This window comes from Pieris napi, chromosome 12, assembly GCF_905475465.1.
Source record: "Pieris napi chromosome 12, ilPieNapi1.2, whole genome shotgun sequence".
NCBI classification, from domain to species: domain Eukaryota; kingdom Metazoa; phylum Arthropoda; class Insecta; order Lepidoptera; family Pieridae; genus Pieris; species Pieris napi.
In genome coordinates this window covers 4,109,495-4,124,936 of record NC_062245.1, presented here as the reverse complement: position 1 = coordinate 4,124,936, position 15,442 = coordinate 4,109,495, and the positions used below count along the sequence as shown (strand labels likewise).

General features: G+C 33.5%; 1 protein-coding gene across 1 annotated transcript; it reads left to right on the top strand.

The window, feature by feature from the left end:
• Positions 1-11,675, top strand: LOC125054567 (G-protein coupled receptor Mth2-like). Its single transcript, XM_047656541.1, has 9 exons — positions 1-346; positions 652-816; positions 1,609-1,724; positions 3,811-3,889; positions 4,053-4,213; positions 4,412-4,550; positions 4,963-5,052; positions 9,407-9,600; positions 10,458-11,675. The coding sequence occupies exons 1-9, from the start codon at positions 78-80 to the stop codon at positions 10,481-10,483; spliced, it is 1,239 nt and encodes a 412-aa protein (XP_047512497.1). The 5' UTR covers positions 1-77; the 3' UTR covers positions 10,484-11,675.
• The last annotated feature ends 3,767 nt before the right edge of the window (positions 11,676-15,442 follow it).

The following is a 15,442-nucleotide window of genomic DNA, read 5'->3' as shown; positions in this document are numbered from 1 at the left end:
ATGAACTTATTTTAGTGAATCAAGCGCCGGTGCTGAAGTCGGTCGTGTTCATTCACCTTGGTCCGGAACGTGTTAAAATGATTCGAATACTGTGTGTTCTCGTGTGTTTTAATTTAGTTCTAAGTGATCCTCTAAACACCCACTGCTGTTTGGAAGAAGATGGTATTTTAGACGAAATTGAAGCATTCTGTGTAAATCCAGTCAATGAGAGTAAAAAAGATATATGGTTGAATTGTAACATAGGTTCCGCAAGAATTTTTGAAACGGATTTCAATTTTACAGTAAACAATAATGAATCGGCTACCGTATTTGTGGAAGATCAACCTTTCTTACACGAAGCGGGAACGTACGTATTTACCGTTATATACTTATATATCATACAACATACACCTTTCACGAATAATAGAATTTTATGTCACCAAGCACGTGAGTATTATCATACACCTATGTGTGAGGTGAACTTGTTCTCAGTTTTTACTCTTCGACGGCAAACAAGATTTAATTATAATAATCATTATAATTATCGATTTAGTCTTCTTGTAAATACGAATGTTAATATTTATTCGATTAAAATTTAAAAGATACTCTAAAAGGCCAAAAAATCAAACAATAAATTCGTATGTGATGTATGATGTTACTAAAAAATTTCAGATTTTGTGTCGCAAATGAAACTACAAATAGCACGTTAAAATTGTTATTATTTTGTGAAGTAGAGGAAGAGACGACGACGAACTTAGTATTGAGTTACTGCATGATAGTTTCGGCAATTTTTCTTGCCTTGACCGCTATAATTTACTGCGCATTACCGATCCTAAGGTGAGTACTAATAATTAATATTTAACTATTACTTTAATGAGATACATTTGTTTGGTTTTTTTTGTAAGCTTGATTTTTTTTAAGCATATTGTTCTACAAATAAATTGTCAAATAATATCATGAATACGGACGATTTTCACAACCTGTGAATATTTTTAGCAAGCGCTTATATTTGCAATTGTTTAGATAAAACGATGAATGTTTCTATGGACAACTTACTTTGTATTCAAAACAAGCTTACAAAATGGCTGAATACAAGGCCGACCATAAGCACTATATAAATGACCCTTTTTTTAATAGACATTTTTTTTAATTAGAGTGTTTTCGTGAGTTGAATACCTAAATAAATTGTATTATTGTAGTATACCTATTTAGAGGTAGCTGAACAGAGGAAGATAGTCTCGAAATCTTTTACACACAGATAACTGATACTATTAAAAAATATCGTGGAAGCCGACCTTGGTATAACGTAATAGTAACGTTGACCCGGGCCTCAGAAATAGATACTTTATACTTGATCTACGAAAACACGAAACTTGTTTGTGTTGATAGTCCAAAGGATATCTGAATCCGAAAACAATTCAATGTTGAATTTTATGTATTCATGAGGTAGAGCGTCTGTTTTTTCTTGGTGATTTCAAGGTGAGCCTATAACTTAGGCGTATCAGAAATTTACATAATTTTATCTTAATAAATTAGCTAAAAACTAATAATTAGCAAAAATAACTGGCATTTTAAACTAATATTTTTGTGGTAAAACGTAAATAAATTCGCTAATATATATTTTTTCAGAGATCTACAAGGCAAAAGCATAATTTGTTTCTGCGTGAGCTTATCGCTGGGACTAAGTATTTTGGGTATAATGAAACTCACTGAATATTCCGATATGAATTTATGCGCAGCTCGAGGTAATTAAATTGTTAATTTTATAAATACGATAATAATACTCCAGTGACGCTACAACCCTATATACTTGGCTTCAGATTGCGTCCGTTTCTTTCATCAGTTTTATTTCATAGACAAGTAGGTGATCAGCCTTTCAGACACACATCGTCGATTATTGGATTCGAAATATGGCGGTTTTCCCGATGTTATCCTTCACCGAACGAGCGAGTGTTTGATGCACACATAGAAAGTTCATTGTCCACGCCGGGGATCGAACCAACGATCTCAGGGTCTGGAGTTTTTTCAAGGTTAAACCCTTTAGTGTTCTTTTGGTGTTTTTGTACACTTAGTTTATTTAAAATATCTTAGAAATAATAAAAATTAAATTTAAACAAAAAGCCACTAACTAGATCAACTCTGCTTTTTCACTTGGTCATATTACAATCATATTCAAGACGTTGCGTTATGCGTACCTTCGTTATAGTCTGGACTAAACAATTATAAGTAATGTGTACCGGTTAATATATTTATGCGTGTGCGCAAAGAGGAAATTCGTAATATATCACATTTACCGTTTCATACTTACGTAACTGATAAGACAATCAGAAAACTTTTAATTGAGTACGGCTTTACGGAAAAACCAATTTCAAACATTAAAACCAAAGCGTAACCTAAAATGATATTGGCCTTAACTCAGTACACGGTTCAGGATTAATGCTAGCCATACGGATTTTTTAATCGAATAACGCTTAACACGTTCACTGCGCCATCTTTTTTGAAGAACTTTCAGCTGGTGCGTTGGAGACCTAAAAGATCTCGTAACAAGCCTATCATCTGGTGCGTTTGAGACCTAATCAGTCTCCTAAAAATACACTTTTAAAAATAATTTATATCTTCCAAAAAAACAATGACATATATTTTGAATTTTTTGTGGGTGAAAGATAGCTAATTGCTTTATATTTTGCTAGGTTCGCACGCATTTACGACATTTGAATAAACTACAAATACCAAAAAAAAATTAGATATCGATTGTATCTCGTACCGCACCCGAAGATAGTTCAATATGTGTAGTAAGTAGTGATGGGAATAAAATTATATCTCAGTTATCGATTCTAAAAGTTTTATTAATTATGCAAAGTGTTTTTTATTAAAACATGGTAAGCACATTGATTGCTTGCACATTACGCGCAAATGGTAACAATTCGTTTAGTTTTTTTAGACGCGTCAGTGCTGTTTAACTGCGTGTGCTCCAACGAAAAAGGTTTATCGTTAAATATTTCATAATCAGAATCACTGTCATTATTAGTCAATGGGGGGCAAATTTGAACATTTTCCAAAACAAATATTTTACTGGACGATGCAGCAGTATAATCCGGCGTTGATTTTTTGTTAGAAACCTCACCAATAAAATAGATTTTTTACACTTTTTTATCATACAAAAATAATCAACACGCTGGTATATACGCGAGTGTTATTTCCAAAACGTGCCCGCGACTTCCCGAATGTCGATTCTAGGACAACACTAAAAATCCCATCCTCCATCTCTTGCGTCTACGAGGCGTACGATTTCACGAGTACCGACATATCTCCTAACGCAAGGAATTAAAACAATTACAGTACTGTGCGTTAGGGACCTAATCCATCTCTAATTTATTTTTTAAAGTCCTTGAATTCAGCTTTAAGTAGGAAGCAAATATGTATATTTGTCCTGGTCATCCTTAAAGAACTTTACAAGTTACATCCTCCCGCAAGGAGTGAAAAAACACGATTATGTTCAACGCACAATACAAAAGTCCTGCAAGAGATCTGATAGATCTCGTAATGCAACGAACGTGTTAAGGTATTATATACCGAATAATAACTTTTGTAAAAAAAATCATTTTAATATCTCTTAAGTTTTAAATTTTTTCTAGACGCCGCGGCCGTATTATTTACGACGCGTTGTCTACGCATGCAAAATGGTGACGTTATATAAATTCACGAATTATCTAATACGGCGGCATACGAAGAGTACCAATATTGTTATTGTAAAATGCGTATATATTGTGTTCACGAATGAATGTGACAAATGTTTTGTAACATTTTTACCAGCGATTTCAAATGTTCCAGGATTCCTGATCTATTACTTTATGGTATCAAGTTTCTTCTGGATGAATTCTATCTCGATACAGATTCTATTTCGAATCAAGTAAGTATTATTAATCATAATTTTATAAGCAGTTTATAATTCTATTTTAAATTAAAAAAAATAATTCTTTTTTTTTATGGAATTGCCTTTCATTCCTGTCATTTACTCAGCACTTAAAAATGTTCCACGAGCCATAGATTTATGAGATGTTACGTCATTGCAGACGTCCATCAGTGCCAGACTATGGCTGGCGCACCTTTTCGTGGTACGCTCTTTACGCGTTTGGCACACCCGCGCTTATCACAATAGCTATGGCCATTGTCAACTTCCATCCTGGAAAACATCAAAAACCAGGCATCGGTCTCCTCACTTGCTGGTTTTACGGTAAGAGGCTAATATTATTATTTTTGGTCGTTCAATCAATTCATTCATATTTGCATATTATTATTTTAATTTTATTTAAAAATGTTCTTAATTTGAATATTGGACCGTAAACAATATTCTCTCTACACCACCTGTACGCTAACAATAAAAAAAATACATTTTCATGACATATAAACTAAAAAAAAAATTTTATTCCAGATAAATGGCAACAATGGTACTACATGTATAGTGTACTATCAATTCTCATGGTACTAAATATAGGTATATTTTTCTACTTGTCATTTTACTTGTGGAGAAACACGTTCTTATCAACACACGTCAAGGAACTGCGTTATAAGTATGTATTGTTTATCAAAATAATTTACAGTAAATATAATATATACGTCAAAGTGTATATAAATTAAAACTAAATTATTGATTCAGCGAGACTCAACTCCGCACTACTTTGACAAGCCAATGCGTTATGTGCTGCATTATTAAATAAGAGTTGCTTTTAAAAATACGTGAGTTTGATGCCGACCAAAATGTAATAACTATTTTGGTGGAACTTTGTATAGAATCATTCATGAAAGCCCGTAAGCACTCAATGGGCAATGGAGAAGACACAATTAATAAGCTTATTTTTATACCAAACTGAAATATTTGATTTATAGAAACCAGGGCCTTAGTTGCCTCGTTAACCACTAAGCTAAGGCGAAGATTTGTTACTATTATAATGATGATATATAATATGATTTCTTTTCTTTCAGGTTCAGAATGACATTAAAGATGTTTATTATAATGGGTCTGCCCTGGATGTTTGAAATGATTAGTTCTTTCTTCGAAGCACATATAATTTGGTTAGTGAAATAATTTCAACATAAACAGCCTTCAATTCGCCGTAAATTTTTTTATATACATGTGTCTTTACTAAGACATCATGGAACATTACAATCTAGCCTAACTTAAGACTAATAAGTAATTTAAGTCTAACCTAATTTATTACAAAGGATATTTAACATAAGAAAGTGTCCAATAACACTACTTACAGTCTCTATTAAAGGGAAGACACTTTGTTATTGTGTTCTATTTTTTTTCAATCACTGTTTAGCACTTAATACTAACGTGCACTAACACTAATTCACTAGCTCAAACGGTTTTGTCCTTTTCAATCTTCTCACTAGGCCCGTGGTGTCAAGGAGTTGAATAGCCTCGACATTCACGTGATGGTGGAGCCTATGTTCGTGGGCTCCGGCAGTCTTTTTTATTACTGTGGCGACGTCCTCTACATTAAGGTCCCGATGGAGGTCGTTATTGCGAATATACCAGGGAGCATTGACTATTCCCCTGAGCACTTTGTTTTGGAATCGTTGGATTACTTGGATGTTACTATTACTGGTACAGCCCCACAGCTGGCAACCATAAGTCCATACAGGTGTCAGGACTTGTTTGTAAATCAATAATTTATTTTGAACTGATAGCGCGGAATGCCTTCCGAGCAACCAGTACAATTTAGTGTAACGGAGATCCAACTCTTCACGCTTCTTTTTAACATGGACCTTCCATCGGAGTTTGGTATCCAGCGTCATACCTAGGTACTTAGCTGAATTTTGGAACGTCACTTTGACGCTATCAATATATACTGGCTGGTAATTTGATGTTTTGTTGGTAAAGTTTATGTGAACTGATTTAGACTGATTTAATCGTATCCGCCATTTTTTGGTCCACATGGCAACAGTATTTATGGCTTTTTGTAGTTTTACTACCGCTTCCTTTTCAGTATCTGCCGTAGACATGATAGCAGTATCATCGGCAAAGGTAGCGATTACGTTATCTTCTAATTCAGGAATATCGCATGTGTATAAAAGATACAGGACCGGACCTAATACACTCCCTTGCGGCACCCCAGCTTTTATTTCTTTCAGTTCTGAATAATCATCTTCTTGTCGTACCCTAAACATTCTTTGTGTTAAGTATGACTCAAGGATATTTGAAAATTGACGAGGCAGTAGTTTCTTTAATTTATAAACAAGTCCTCGGTGCCACACTTTGTCAAATGCCTGAGCTACATCCAGAAAGACCGTGGAGCAGACTTTTTGTTCTTCTAGTGCTTTTTCTATATTATTTGTAAGTCTATGAACCTGCTCTATGGTAGAATGTTTTTCTCTGAAACCAAATTGGTAATCCGGTATGAGCTGCTTTTTGGCAATAATAGGGTTAAGACGTTTGAGAAATAGTTTCTCAAATAGTTTCGCTATAACAGGTAACAGTGAGATTGGTCTGTAAGACGTTACTTCGTGTGGTGGTTTTCCTGGCTTGGGAATCATTATAACTTCTGCAACTTTCCACATATTGGGAACATATTGAAGTCGAAATGAGGCATTAATTAAGGTTGTCATTTTAACTACGGCTTTACGAGGAAGGTGCTGTAATACCTCACCCGTAATTAAATCAAAACCTGGCGCCTTTTTTTTAGTCAAACGTTTAATTTCACTGAAAACTTCTTTTGGTGTGACTAGCCGGATGTTTAGCTCTTCTGGCGATATTTCCCCGAAGTCAAGTAAATCTTCTTCATCGATTTGAAATATATTTTCTAGATGTTCAGCAAACCTCCTAACTTTTTGTATGTTACTTGCAGCCCAATTCCCATCAGACTCTTGCAAGGGAGGAATATGTGTAGTAGGTTTTTTGATATTTTTTATCGCTTTCCAGATGGAGTAATTGGTGGAACCATCAGAAGTTAATTGGTTTAGGTATCTCTTTATTGAAGTATCTTTATGTTTTGTAATCTCCCTCCTCAGTTGTTTAGTGAGGTTATTCAGACGTTTTTTGTCTTCAGGACATCTTGTGGAATGCCACCTTTTTCTTTGAGCTCGTTTTGTCTTTATCAGATTTTTAATCTCTTCTGGGAAGTAGTTGTTTTGTAGATACTTTTTTCTTAAATTTTGGAGTATTGCTCCAAGCAGCTTGCTGGATGTTCTTTGTAAATTTATTTACTTCTAATTCTATTTGTTCCTCAGTCTTTAAAGGTACTCTTAGGTCTACCATATTCTCAAGATTAATTTTGAAGCTGTCCCAGTCCGTATGTGGGTTGACGAGAGATGGATTCAGTTTTCGCTTTATAGGGTCTTCGCCAATCGTGAGTAAGATTGGTGAGTGATCAGAGTTCATATCATAGGCTTCCTCTATTTGGTGATACTTCTCTAAATATGAAGAAATCTATAAGATCTGGTATTTTATTCTTGTCTGTTGGCCAGTATGTAGGCTTTCCTGTCGAAATTGCATCACATCGCAAATCTTTCATTGCATTAAACAGTTCTTTTCCTTTAGTCGATATGAGTCTTGATCCCCAGTAGGTATGTTTTGCATTGAAGTCTCCTCCCAACACAAATCTATTTCCAAGACTTTCTAGCAGGGTTTTGTACTGGTCGTACTTAAGTGCATGTCTTGGTGGGCAGTAGATAGATGATATTGTTAATGGAAACCGCTTCATTGATAGGCTCACAGCAACAGCCTGAATATGCGATTTTTCGTATTTGAAGACCTCATGGTGTTTTAAACTGTCCTTTATTATAACTGTACTTCCCCCACTGGATTTATTGCTTGGGTGAAGGGCATGGTAGGTTTTATATCCGTTAAGTTGAATGTATGACTCCCTGGTAAAATGTGTTTCCGATACCAAGCAGATGTCAATGTTTTCATGTTTTAGAATTATATGGAGTTCTCTTTGGTGTTTAAAAAGCCCATTTGCATTCCATGCGATTATTTTTATCTAACCATTAGTCAAAAAATATCGCCGTAAATATGTGAAAATTATTCATTTGAATCTACGTAACTAAACTTGTATTTTTTCTGTATAATTTATGCAAATATTACGTAATTTCTCAGTAATTTAGAATAATAATGAATAAAATTTGGTATAATATTTTGACTCCACTATAGTTCTTATCACATTTTTAATAATGAACTGTTTTGACATCTGGAATTTAGTTTTACAAAAACAATTTTACAGTTATTTTTATTAAATTGGAGTAAAATCGCTCGCCGAGTTCTCCGCAGTTTCCAATAGCGTTCAAATTCTTAATAACACATTGTTTGTATATACGGTAAAATATATACACAGTACCAGATCTGAAACTAAGTTTCACAAAAACTTAGTTTTAAGCGGGCCATAGACGGACCGCATGTTGCAGTCCGAACCGACTGCTCTAAGCGGTCGCCGCACGGCGATCTGCAGTTTCCATACTAAATTCATATTCGCAATAAACGGACCGCTCGAGCAGTTCCTGAGCAAACCGCATATTGCAGTCGGTCTGGACTGCAACATGCGGTCCGTCTATGGCCCGCTTTACAGACACTTGTATCAAACTAGATTATAGTCGCTCGCCGAGTAGATACTCCGTAGTTTCTATACCACGCGATCCATAGCTAGCATTAGCGATACAAATATTGTAACATCAATATTGGCAAACAATTACTTTATAATGGGATCAGGAAGGTACATAGTCCCTATACCAAAGTGGTTAAACACCCTCCAATAGCGATAGTAAACCTGATCCCCACGTTTTTGTATACAATAATAATTATAATAAAACGTTTATTTGCAAAGTACATTCAAATAGATTAATTATAAAAAGGCATGGAAAAGTATATATTAATTATCATAATGTCGTAATGATTTAGAACAGTTAAGTTATTTATAATTGTTTTCAAAACTTATGGTCTAAATATTCTCCCACGCTATAAAAATACGTTGCCTTTAAAAATTTAATCTCCTTTACCCTGAAAGCTTTACACGGTAGTGATCTATAACTTCTAGGAAGGCGATTAAATAGTCAGATTTTCTATTTCAAAACTAACTGTTGTGGTCTCTGGCAGAATGACCAGCGCTATGGAACACGTCTGCTCCTCAGCATAATGCAGAGCCAGGGCCAGTTACTACCACAGCACGCACACATTACTCCTTATTTTTCTTTCCATAATTTTCTTTTTGATTATTATTATTATTTTGTGTTTCTGTGTGTGTTTCGTTAGTAATTAATTTTATTTTATGTTATGTTAAGCAAGATGTTGTTCTTTTAATATCCATAGTGCTGATGATGCAAGTTTGGGGTCACAAGTTACTTTTGTACTCATTATTGGGACATGTAACACTATTGGAAGTTATAGAGTACGGGCTCGGATATTATTCTGATACAAAATTTTCTGTTACAGGACACTCTTAGACATATTTAACTTCCTCCAAGGCCTCCTAATATTCATCGTACTAGTCGTGCTACGAAAGCGTGTATTAAAGGCTCTATACAAAAGAGGCTGCCTGGATTGCGTTTCCGGTTTAGTTGAGCGATACCTGGCGGTCGCAGAAGACGACGAAGAAGTTGTACAACACACCATTGACGTGCCTTTAGGGCCGGTTTTTTGATCCGTAGTTAACTCAACTATTCGTTAAAAATCCTTACTATTAGTTAAATATCAGCAAAATGCGTTTTTTGATCCGTGGTAAGAGCATCCAATGGTAAAATATCTAACCATTAGTCAAAAAAGTTAACTACTCAGTATCGGAGGGTTAACAAGATGGCCGCTGGTAATTTATATAGTAACAGCTGTTTGTCACAGAAATCAAACTATGATAAATACGTTTATTACTATCTAATGATGAATTTAAACATATTGAGATACTTTAATTAATGAGACGATGAAGAAAACGATAATATTATATGAGAATGTGTTAATGAGTGACCAAAAATATTGAGGCAACGCCATCCGCCATTAGAAACCTGGCATGATGTAGATTTTTGTCACTGTTACCCCCTATCGAAGGGAACAGTGCTCTGGATTGTTACTGAAATTGGGAATGATCTTAAACTGCCAATGAACAAGAGTATGTATAGACAGCAGCTCATACAAACCTATTTTGCTTCATTACTAGCTACAGAACCGCAGCAGTATATAATTAAGTATATTACTAATTCATTATGTGTTTTATTGCCTATAATATTAACTTATAATTATTATAATTAAATACAAATAAAATACAAGAACAAGAGTAGGATATAGACAGCAGCTCATACAAACCTATTTTGCTTCATTACTAGCTACAGAACCGCAGCAGTATATAATTAAGTATATTAAGTAACTTATAATTATTATAGCTTAATATTATAGGCAATAAAATACATAATGAATTAGAGTTAATATTATTTATATATTACATACTAATAATATTAACTTATAATTATTATAAGTACATACTTGTAATAAATAGACGATAAAAAACATTACAATATTTGATGAACTTTTGCTTGAAAGGCTTTGTGTCTGTTAAGATACTATAAGTGGTCCGGGAATTCACTTACCAGGCCGGACAGTTTTAACACGGTTACGTTATAAACTGTATGCTTAAAAACTTACAACTAATATTCTTAAATGTATTTAAGATTTGTTTATATTCAATCAATGGCAGCAAATAATATTAATTAAACTTTAAAATTATAAAATATTGCAAAAATCGTTATTAATTCAAATAAAATTGTGTATGTCTTACATATGTGTTGTATTTCATATATAATTTTTATGTACTCGTACTAGCATGCTTATGTTATTCATAAAAATAAGCCTACACTGGTAAACGTACGTATATACGTTAGTCTCTTTCTGTCCAATTGTAATGCGCTATGCTGCAAGGAGATAGTCGGGTGAAATTGTATAAATATTAGCGATCGTTTGATTGCGATTACGGATCGTGTCGCGTCTGTAATAAGAGATGCGCTTGACTAAATAATTTTGTGTATCGTTTTATATCACCAAGGACACGAAACTGTTCAAAGGTTACAATTGTGTTTCAAACTGATTTCAATTATCTTTATATCTAACAGTAGCAGATTTGGCCTAGACTTCAGCGTGCGACTCTTATCTCTGAAATCTAACCCCGGTCGTCCTTCTGTCTATGTGCGTATCTAACACTACCTCGTACTGTGATTGAAAACATCGTGAGGAAACCGGAATGTGTCAAATCCAATAATACAGACATGTGTCAGGAAGGCTCAAATCCCCTACGTGTTAATATAAAAATTATCAAAGAAACGGATGCATTTCGGATGGATTATTAATTATATACATTAATTTTCTTTTTCAATAATAATTGTACTTATAAATAGGAGTTTCAAAGATACCTAGTCGATACGATAACTAATACACAAAACTGATAAAATTGTATATGTCATTAATGTTTTAATTTTTTCAACGTGCCATGTAATTGATAAATCCATTAGGATGTACATAATAATAAGTTTATATTATTCAATAAAACCTCAATATTATTAAGTATTTATTATAAAATAGTTTTTCTTTAATCACCATCGACTAAAAATCGAATTATGTAATTCATTTAAAATAGAACGATGATGATTTTAATGTCGCTCTAATTATTTATATGATGACGCAATGATTTATAATTTCATAATAAAAATAACGTTTTAACGCTTTTTTGTTTATTAATTTATTCCTTTTTTACAACGTGTTCAATAATAATAACACGTAATGTTATTGAAAGCTGTTGAAAATGTGGTATTGCTTTCCTCATGTTTGTATTTTTTTCTCAATTAATGGCGTGACCAATTCTGGTACCACTTGAAACTGTTCCAAGTCCAGTCGTACAAAATTTTCATTAACTCAGTTAACATCAAGTCTTTTAAGAGATTTTCGTGAGTGTATTTTGGCCTTTTCGTGTACCAATCTTTCGACCAACGACGTGTTCGTTTACGTTTACGCTTAGCCACAAGCAATAACACTACAGCTGCAGCTAAATCTTGTGTGGACATGTTGTTCGAGATCAAACTATTCTCCGCCTGACCAAGAAAACATTGCACAATTTGCACAGTTCTTATTATTGTGCAATATAATTGACCGTTTGGATTCAAAACGCAATTCAATCTCATTGCACAATTAAATATATTGTACAATGTTATTGTAGGTCTAGGGGCCGCCTAAGACCAGTACTACCACTATAAATGGTATAAATGGTGTTTCAAAAGAATAATTACTTGTTTTGGGATTTGAATAACACAAAATAAAATTTTGAATTCATATGACTTGCAAAATTACGACTAATTTTTTTGTTTCCTTTTATTAACAATATTACGAATAAACACAATGCATTTAAAGGTTATGTTTCAATTATAACTTGATTTTAGTTACGTAATGCTAATTATACTTTTCTAGACATTTGCTTGTCGCTTTCCTTATATTTTACTGGTACATCAAAACTTGATACATGAGCATTGATGTGGCACAGATAATGACACAAAATTAAAGATTAATAAAATATGTCGTTAAAATGCGCGGATGTGCCAAAAATTGTTTATATTTTCGCAGCTACAATATACTTATTAGGGTTTAGAACAGCCTTAACCGCCGTTGAGATACGTTTTCAAATTTTCATTGAATACAAATAGTGCATTCATTCACTGTTTAGACTTTACCTGCAAATATGGTCGGTCCGGTCCAGTATTTTTTTTTAAATTAAAGTATGTGGAGATTATCTACAGTCTGCAAAGGCCTATTTTAAAGATCTACAAATGACCAACTTCCCTAACTCTGTACCGAAGTGAATTTCATTGTTTTTTGTGAAATTCGTTGATCGCTTGATGTCGGGCGAACAATATAAGTGAATCCTAGACGAAATTTAAGAATTTATAGTAAGTAGTCCCTACATTAATAAAAATTAATAGCGTTGTTACAAACGCAATCATCTGTCTCTTTTTATCACAGCGTTAATAAAATTGGACAGAGAGAGAAAGAGAAAGTTGTGCAATGATACTGCTATATTCTCATTTTATAATATTACTTTTTCAGAAAAAGACAATTTTAACTCTTCATAATTGTTACTTTTTTTGTAAAAATTTTGTTCACCTTATAAATGACTAGCTGATCCGGCAAACGTCGTTTTGCCATGTTTATCATTTATGGTTATTGTGCCTCACTCGACATAGATAGGTATAGTGTGTCGCGGACTTTTTTGTAGATATTTATAAGATCTACAATTACTTAGAACATTTTATGGTTCTTTCTTTAATAGTTTAGGCAGGGTACGCAAAATAAGTAACTTTTTTGGTTGATTTTTTACACCTTGTATCCGAAAAACCCTAATATCTTACGGAACCCTATTTTTGTTCAAAATTAAATATAGCCTATATTACTCGTGGATAATGTAGCTTTCGAATGGTGAAAGAATTTTTAAAATCGGTCCAGTAGTTTATGAGCCTATTCATTACAATCAAACAAACAAACAAATAAACAAACAAAGTTTTCCTCTTTATAATATTAGTGTAGATATGTATATAAATTTATAAAGTGAAATTATTTAACAATGACTTTAGTATATAATAAACCTTATTTATATTTTATATTATAATTAAATCTACTATTTTCTTAGCACACGTTACCACTCCTAGTATCAACTTTTGACTAGGTTCTGTAGAAGTTAGTTTTTATTGGATATTTTATATTAGAACAAATTCAACTATTGTTAAGTGATACGTCACCTATGGACACACTTTTCCAGACGGGCCATGAGTGTATGTCACTCTTAGGTCGGTAGTTCTTCTCTGAGCATCGCGATCAACAGCAAGGAATCCTTTGGAGAGTTGGCTTTGTGTTCAGCGCATCTATTATTGCGGTGTAAAGTTTTGAGGACTCTAAGACTTTCACTTGATCTATCTGGTTGGTTTCATTTCCTAGCAAGGTTTTGCTTTACTTTATAATAATCAATATTATTTTTTATTGGAACGAAGTTCCTTATCGCGCGTTGTGAAAGGGGGCTAAACGGAAAAAATTCTTACGAAAAGTTGTCATGACACTTTTTTGCTATTTGCTATTGTAATACACCGGTTCTTGTCCGATCACGAAGTTAAGCAACGTCGGGCGAGGTTAGTACTTGGATGGGTGACCGCCTGAGAACACCTCGTGATGTTGGCTTTTTTTTTTCGTCGTAAGATTGGTGTCGAGAAAATCTATCATACTGTTATGATACCAATTAACATATAAATTAATCGAAAGGAATTTCGTTCCATCCGGGTGTCCCTTGACACCTCTAAAGTTTTTTTATTTATTTAGGTAGCAAAACAGATACATCTCTATAAAATAAAAAAAATATATCAAAATTAACACATTGGATATATCCACAAAAAGTTAAACGGATAAATATAAGATACAAAGCAAAACATGACACCAGCCTTGCGATTCTGTAACTCACTTTTTGAACTCACACAGCGGTTTTCACAGCGGCGGTCGCGCTCAAATCAGTCGTGAAGCAGTCATTTTATGATTTGGCATTCTGATAAACAATAAACTACAATTTTGTTAAGAATTTATAATAAATATTACACTTAATAACTAGTTTCAATGACTAACTTCTTATTTCAGTCCCTTTATAATACTGATACCAAATAAGTAGTTCCAAACCATGGTATTCCCATCGTAAATAAAAGAAAAATATACTTGACACTCGATTATGGGCCGGTTTTTTGATCCGTGGTTAACTCAACTATTGGTAAAAAATCGTTACTATTAGAGGAGAGTGACCAAATATGGAATACCATTTTGATTTTTAGGCATAATTTCCACAAGTGTTATAAATAAAAAACTTTTTGTGGTAATTATTAACAATCATATATTTGTACTTTAGTTTGTAATAAGTTTAGGTTTTATTGATTAGTTTAAGGTAAGAAAAAATTTAAGAAACTAAAAAACGATTTAGGTACCTAAATATGGAATAGGTACCCCAAATATGGAATACTATAAACACTATCAAAAATTAACCTTAAAATACACGAGACTCTTTGGAAACTTGGTATAATAAAGAAAGGTACACATTTTTTTTACAAAAATCACAAATCCAGGTATCAAACTCTGGCACAGCGCAATCATTACATGCCCAGAGTCCACACATAAGAGACTTGATCCATGTTTCCCCATGAGTATCATTCGAAAACAGCACACCACAGAAAATACACTCCGAATCTTCAGATTCTGGAGCTGTATATCCTATCAAGGCATCGGGTTCACTGTCAGTATCAAATAGCATCACCTCCTCACCATCTGAATTAGGCTTGGTCTTCTCTTTTGGTTATTTTCCTTTTGATATTTTCTCATTCTGTTTTTAATTCTTGTTTTTTGCCAACACAACAGTTTTCTTTCCAAGTGTAGTAGCTGCGGCTTCTCCTGGAGAAAATTCGTTTTTCTGACATAATC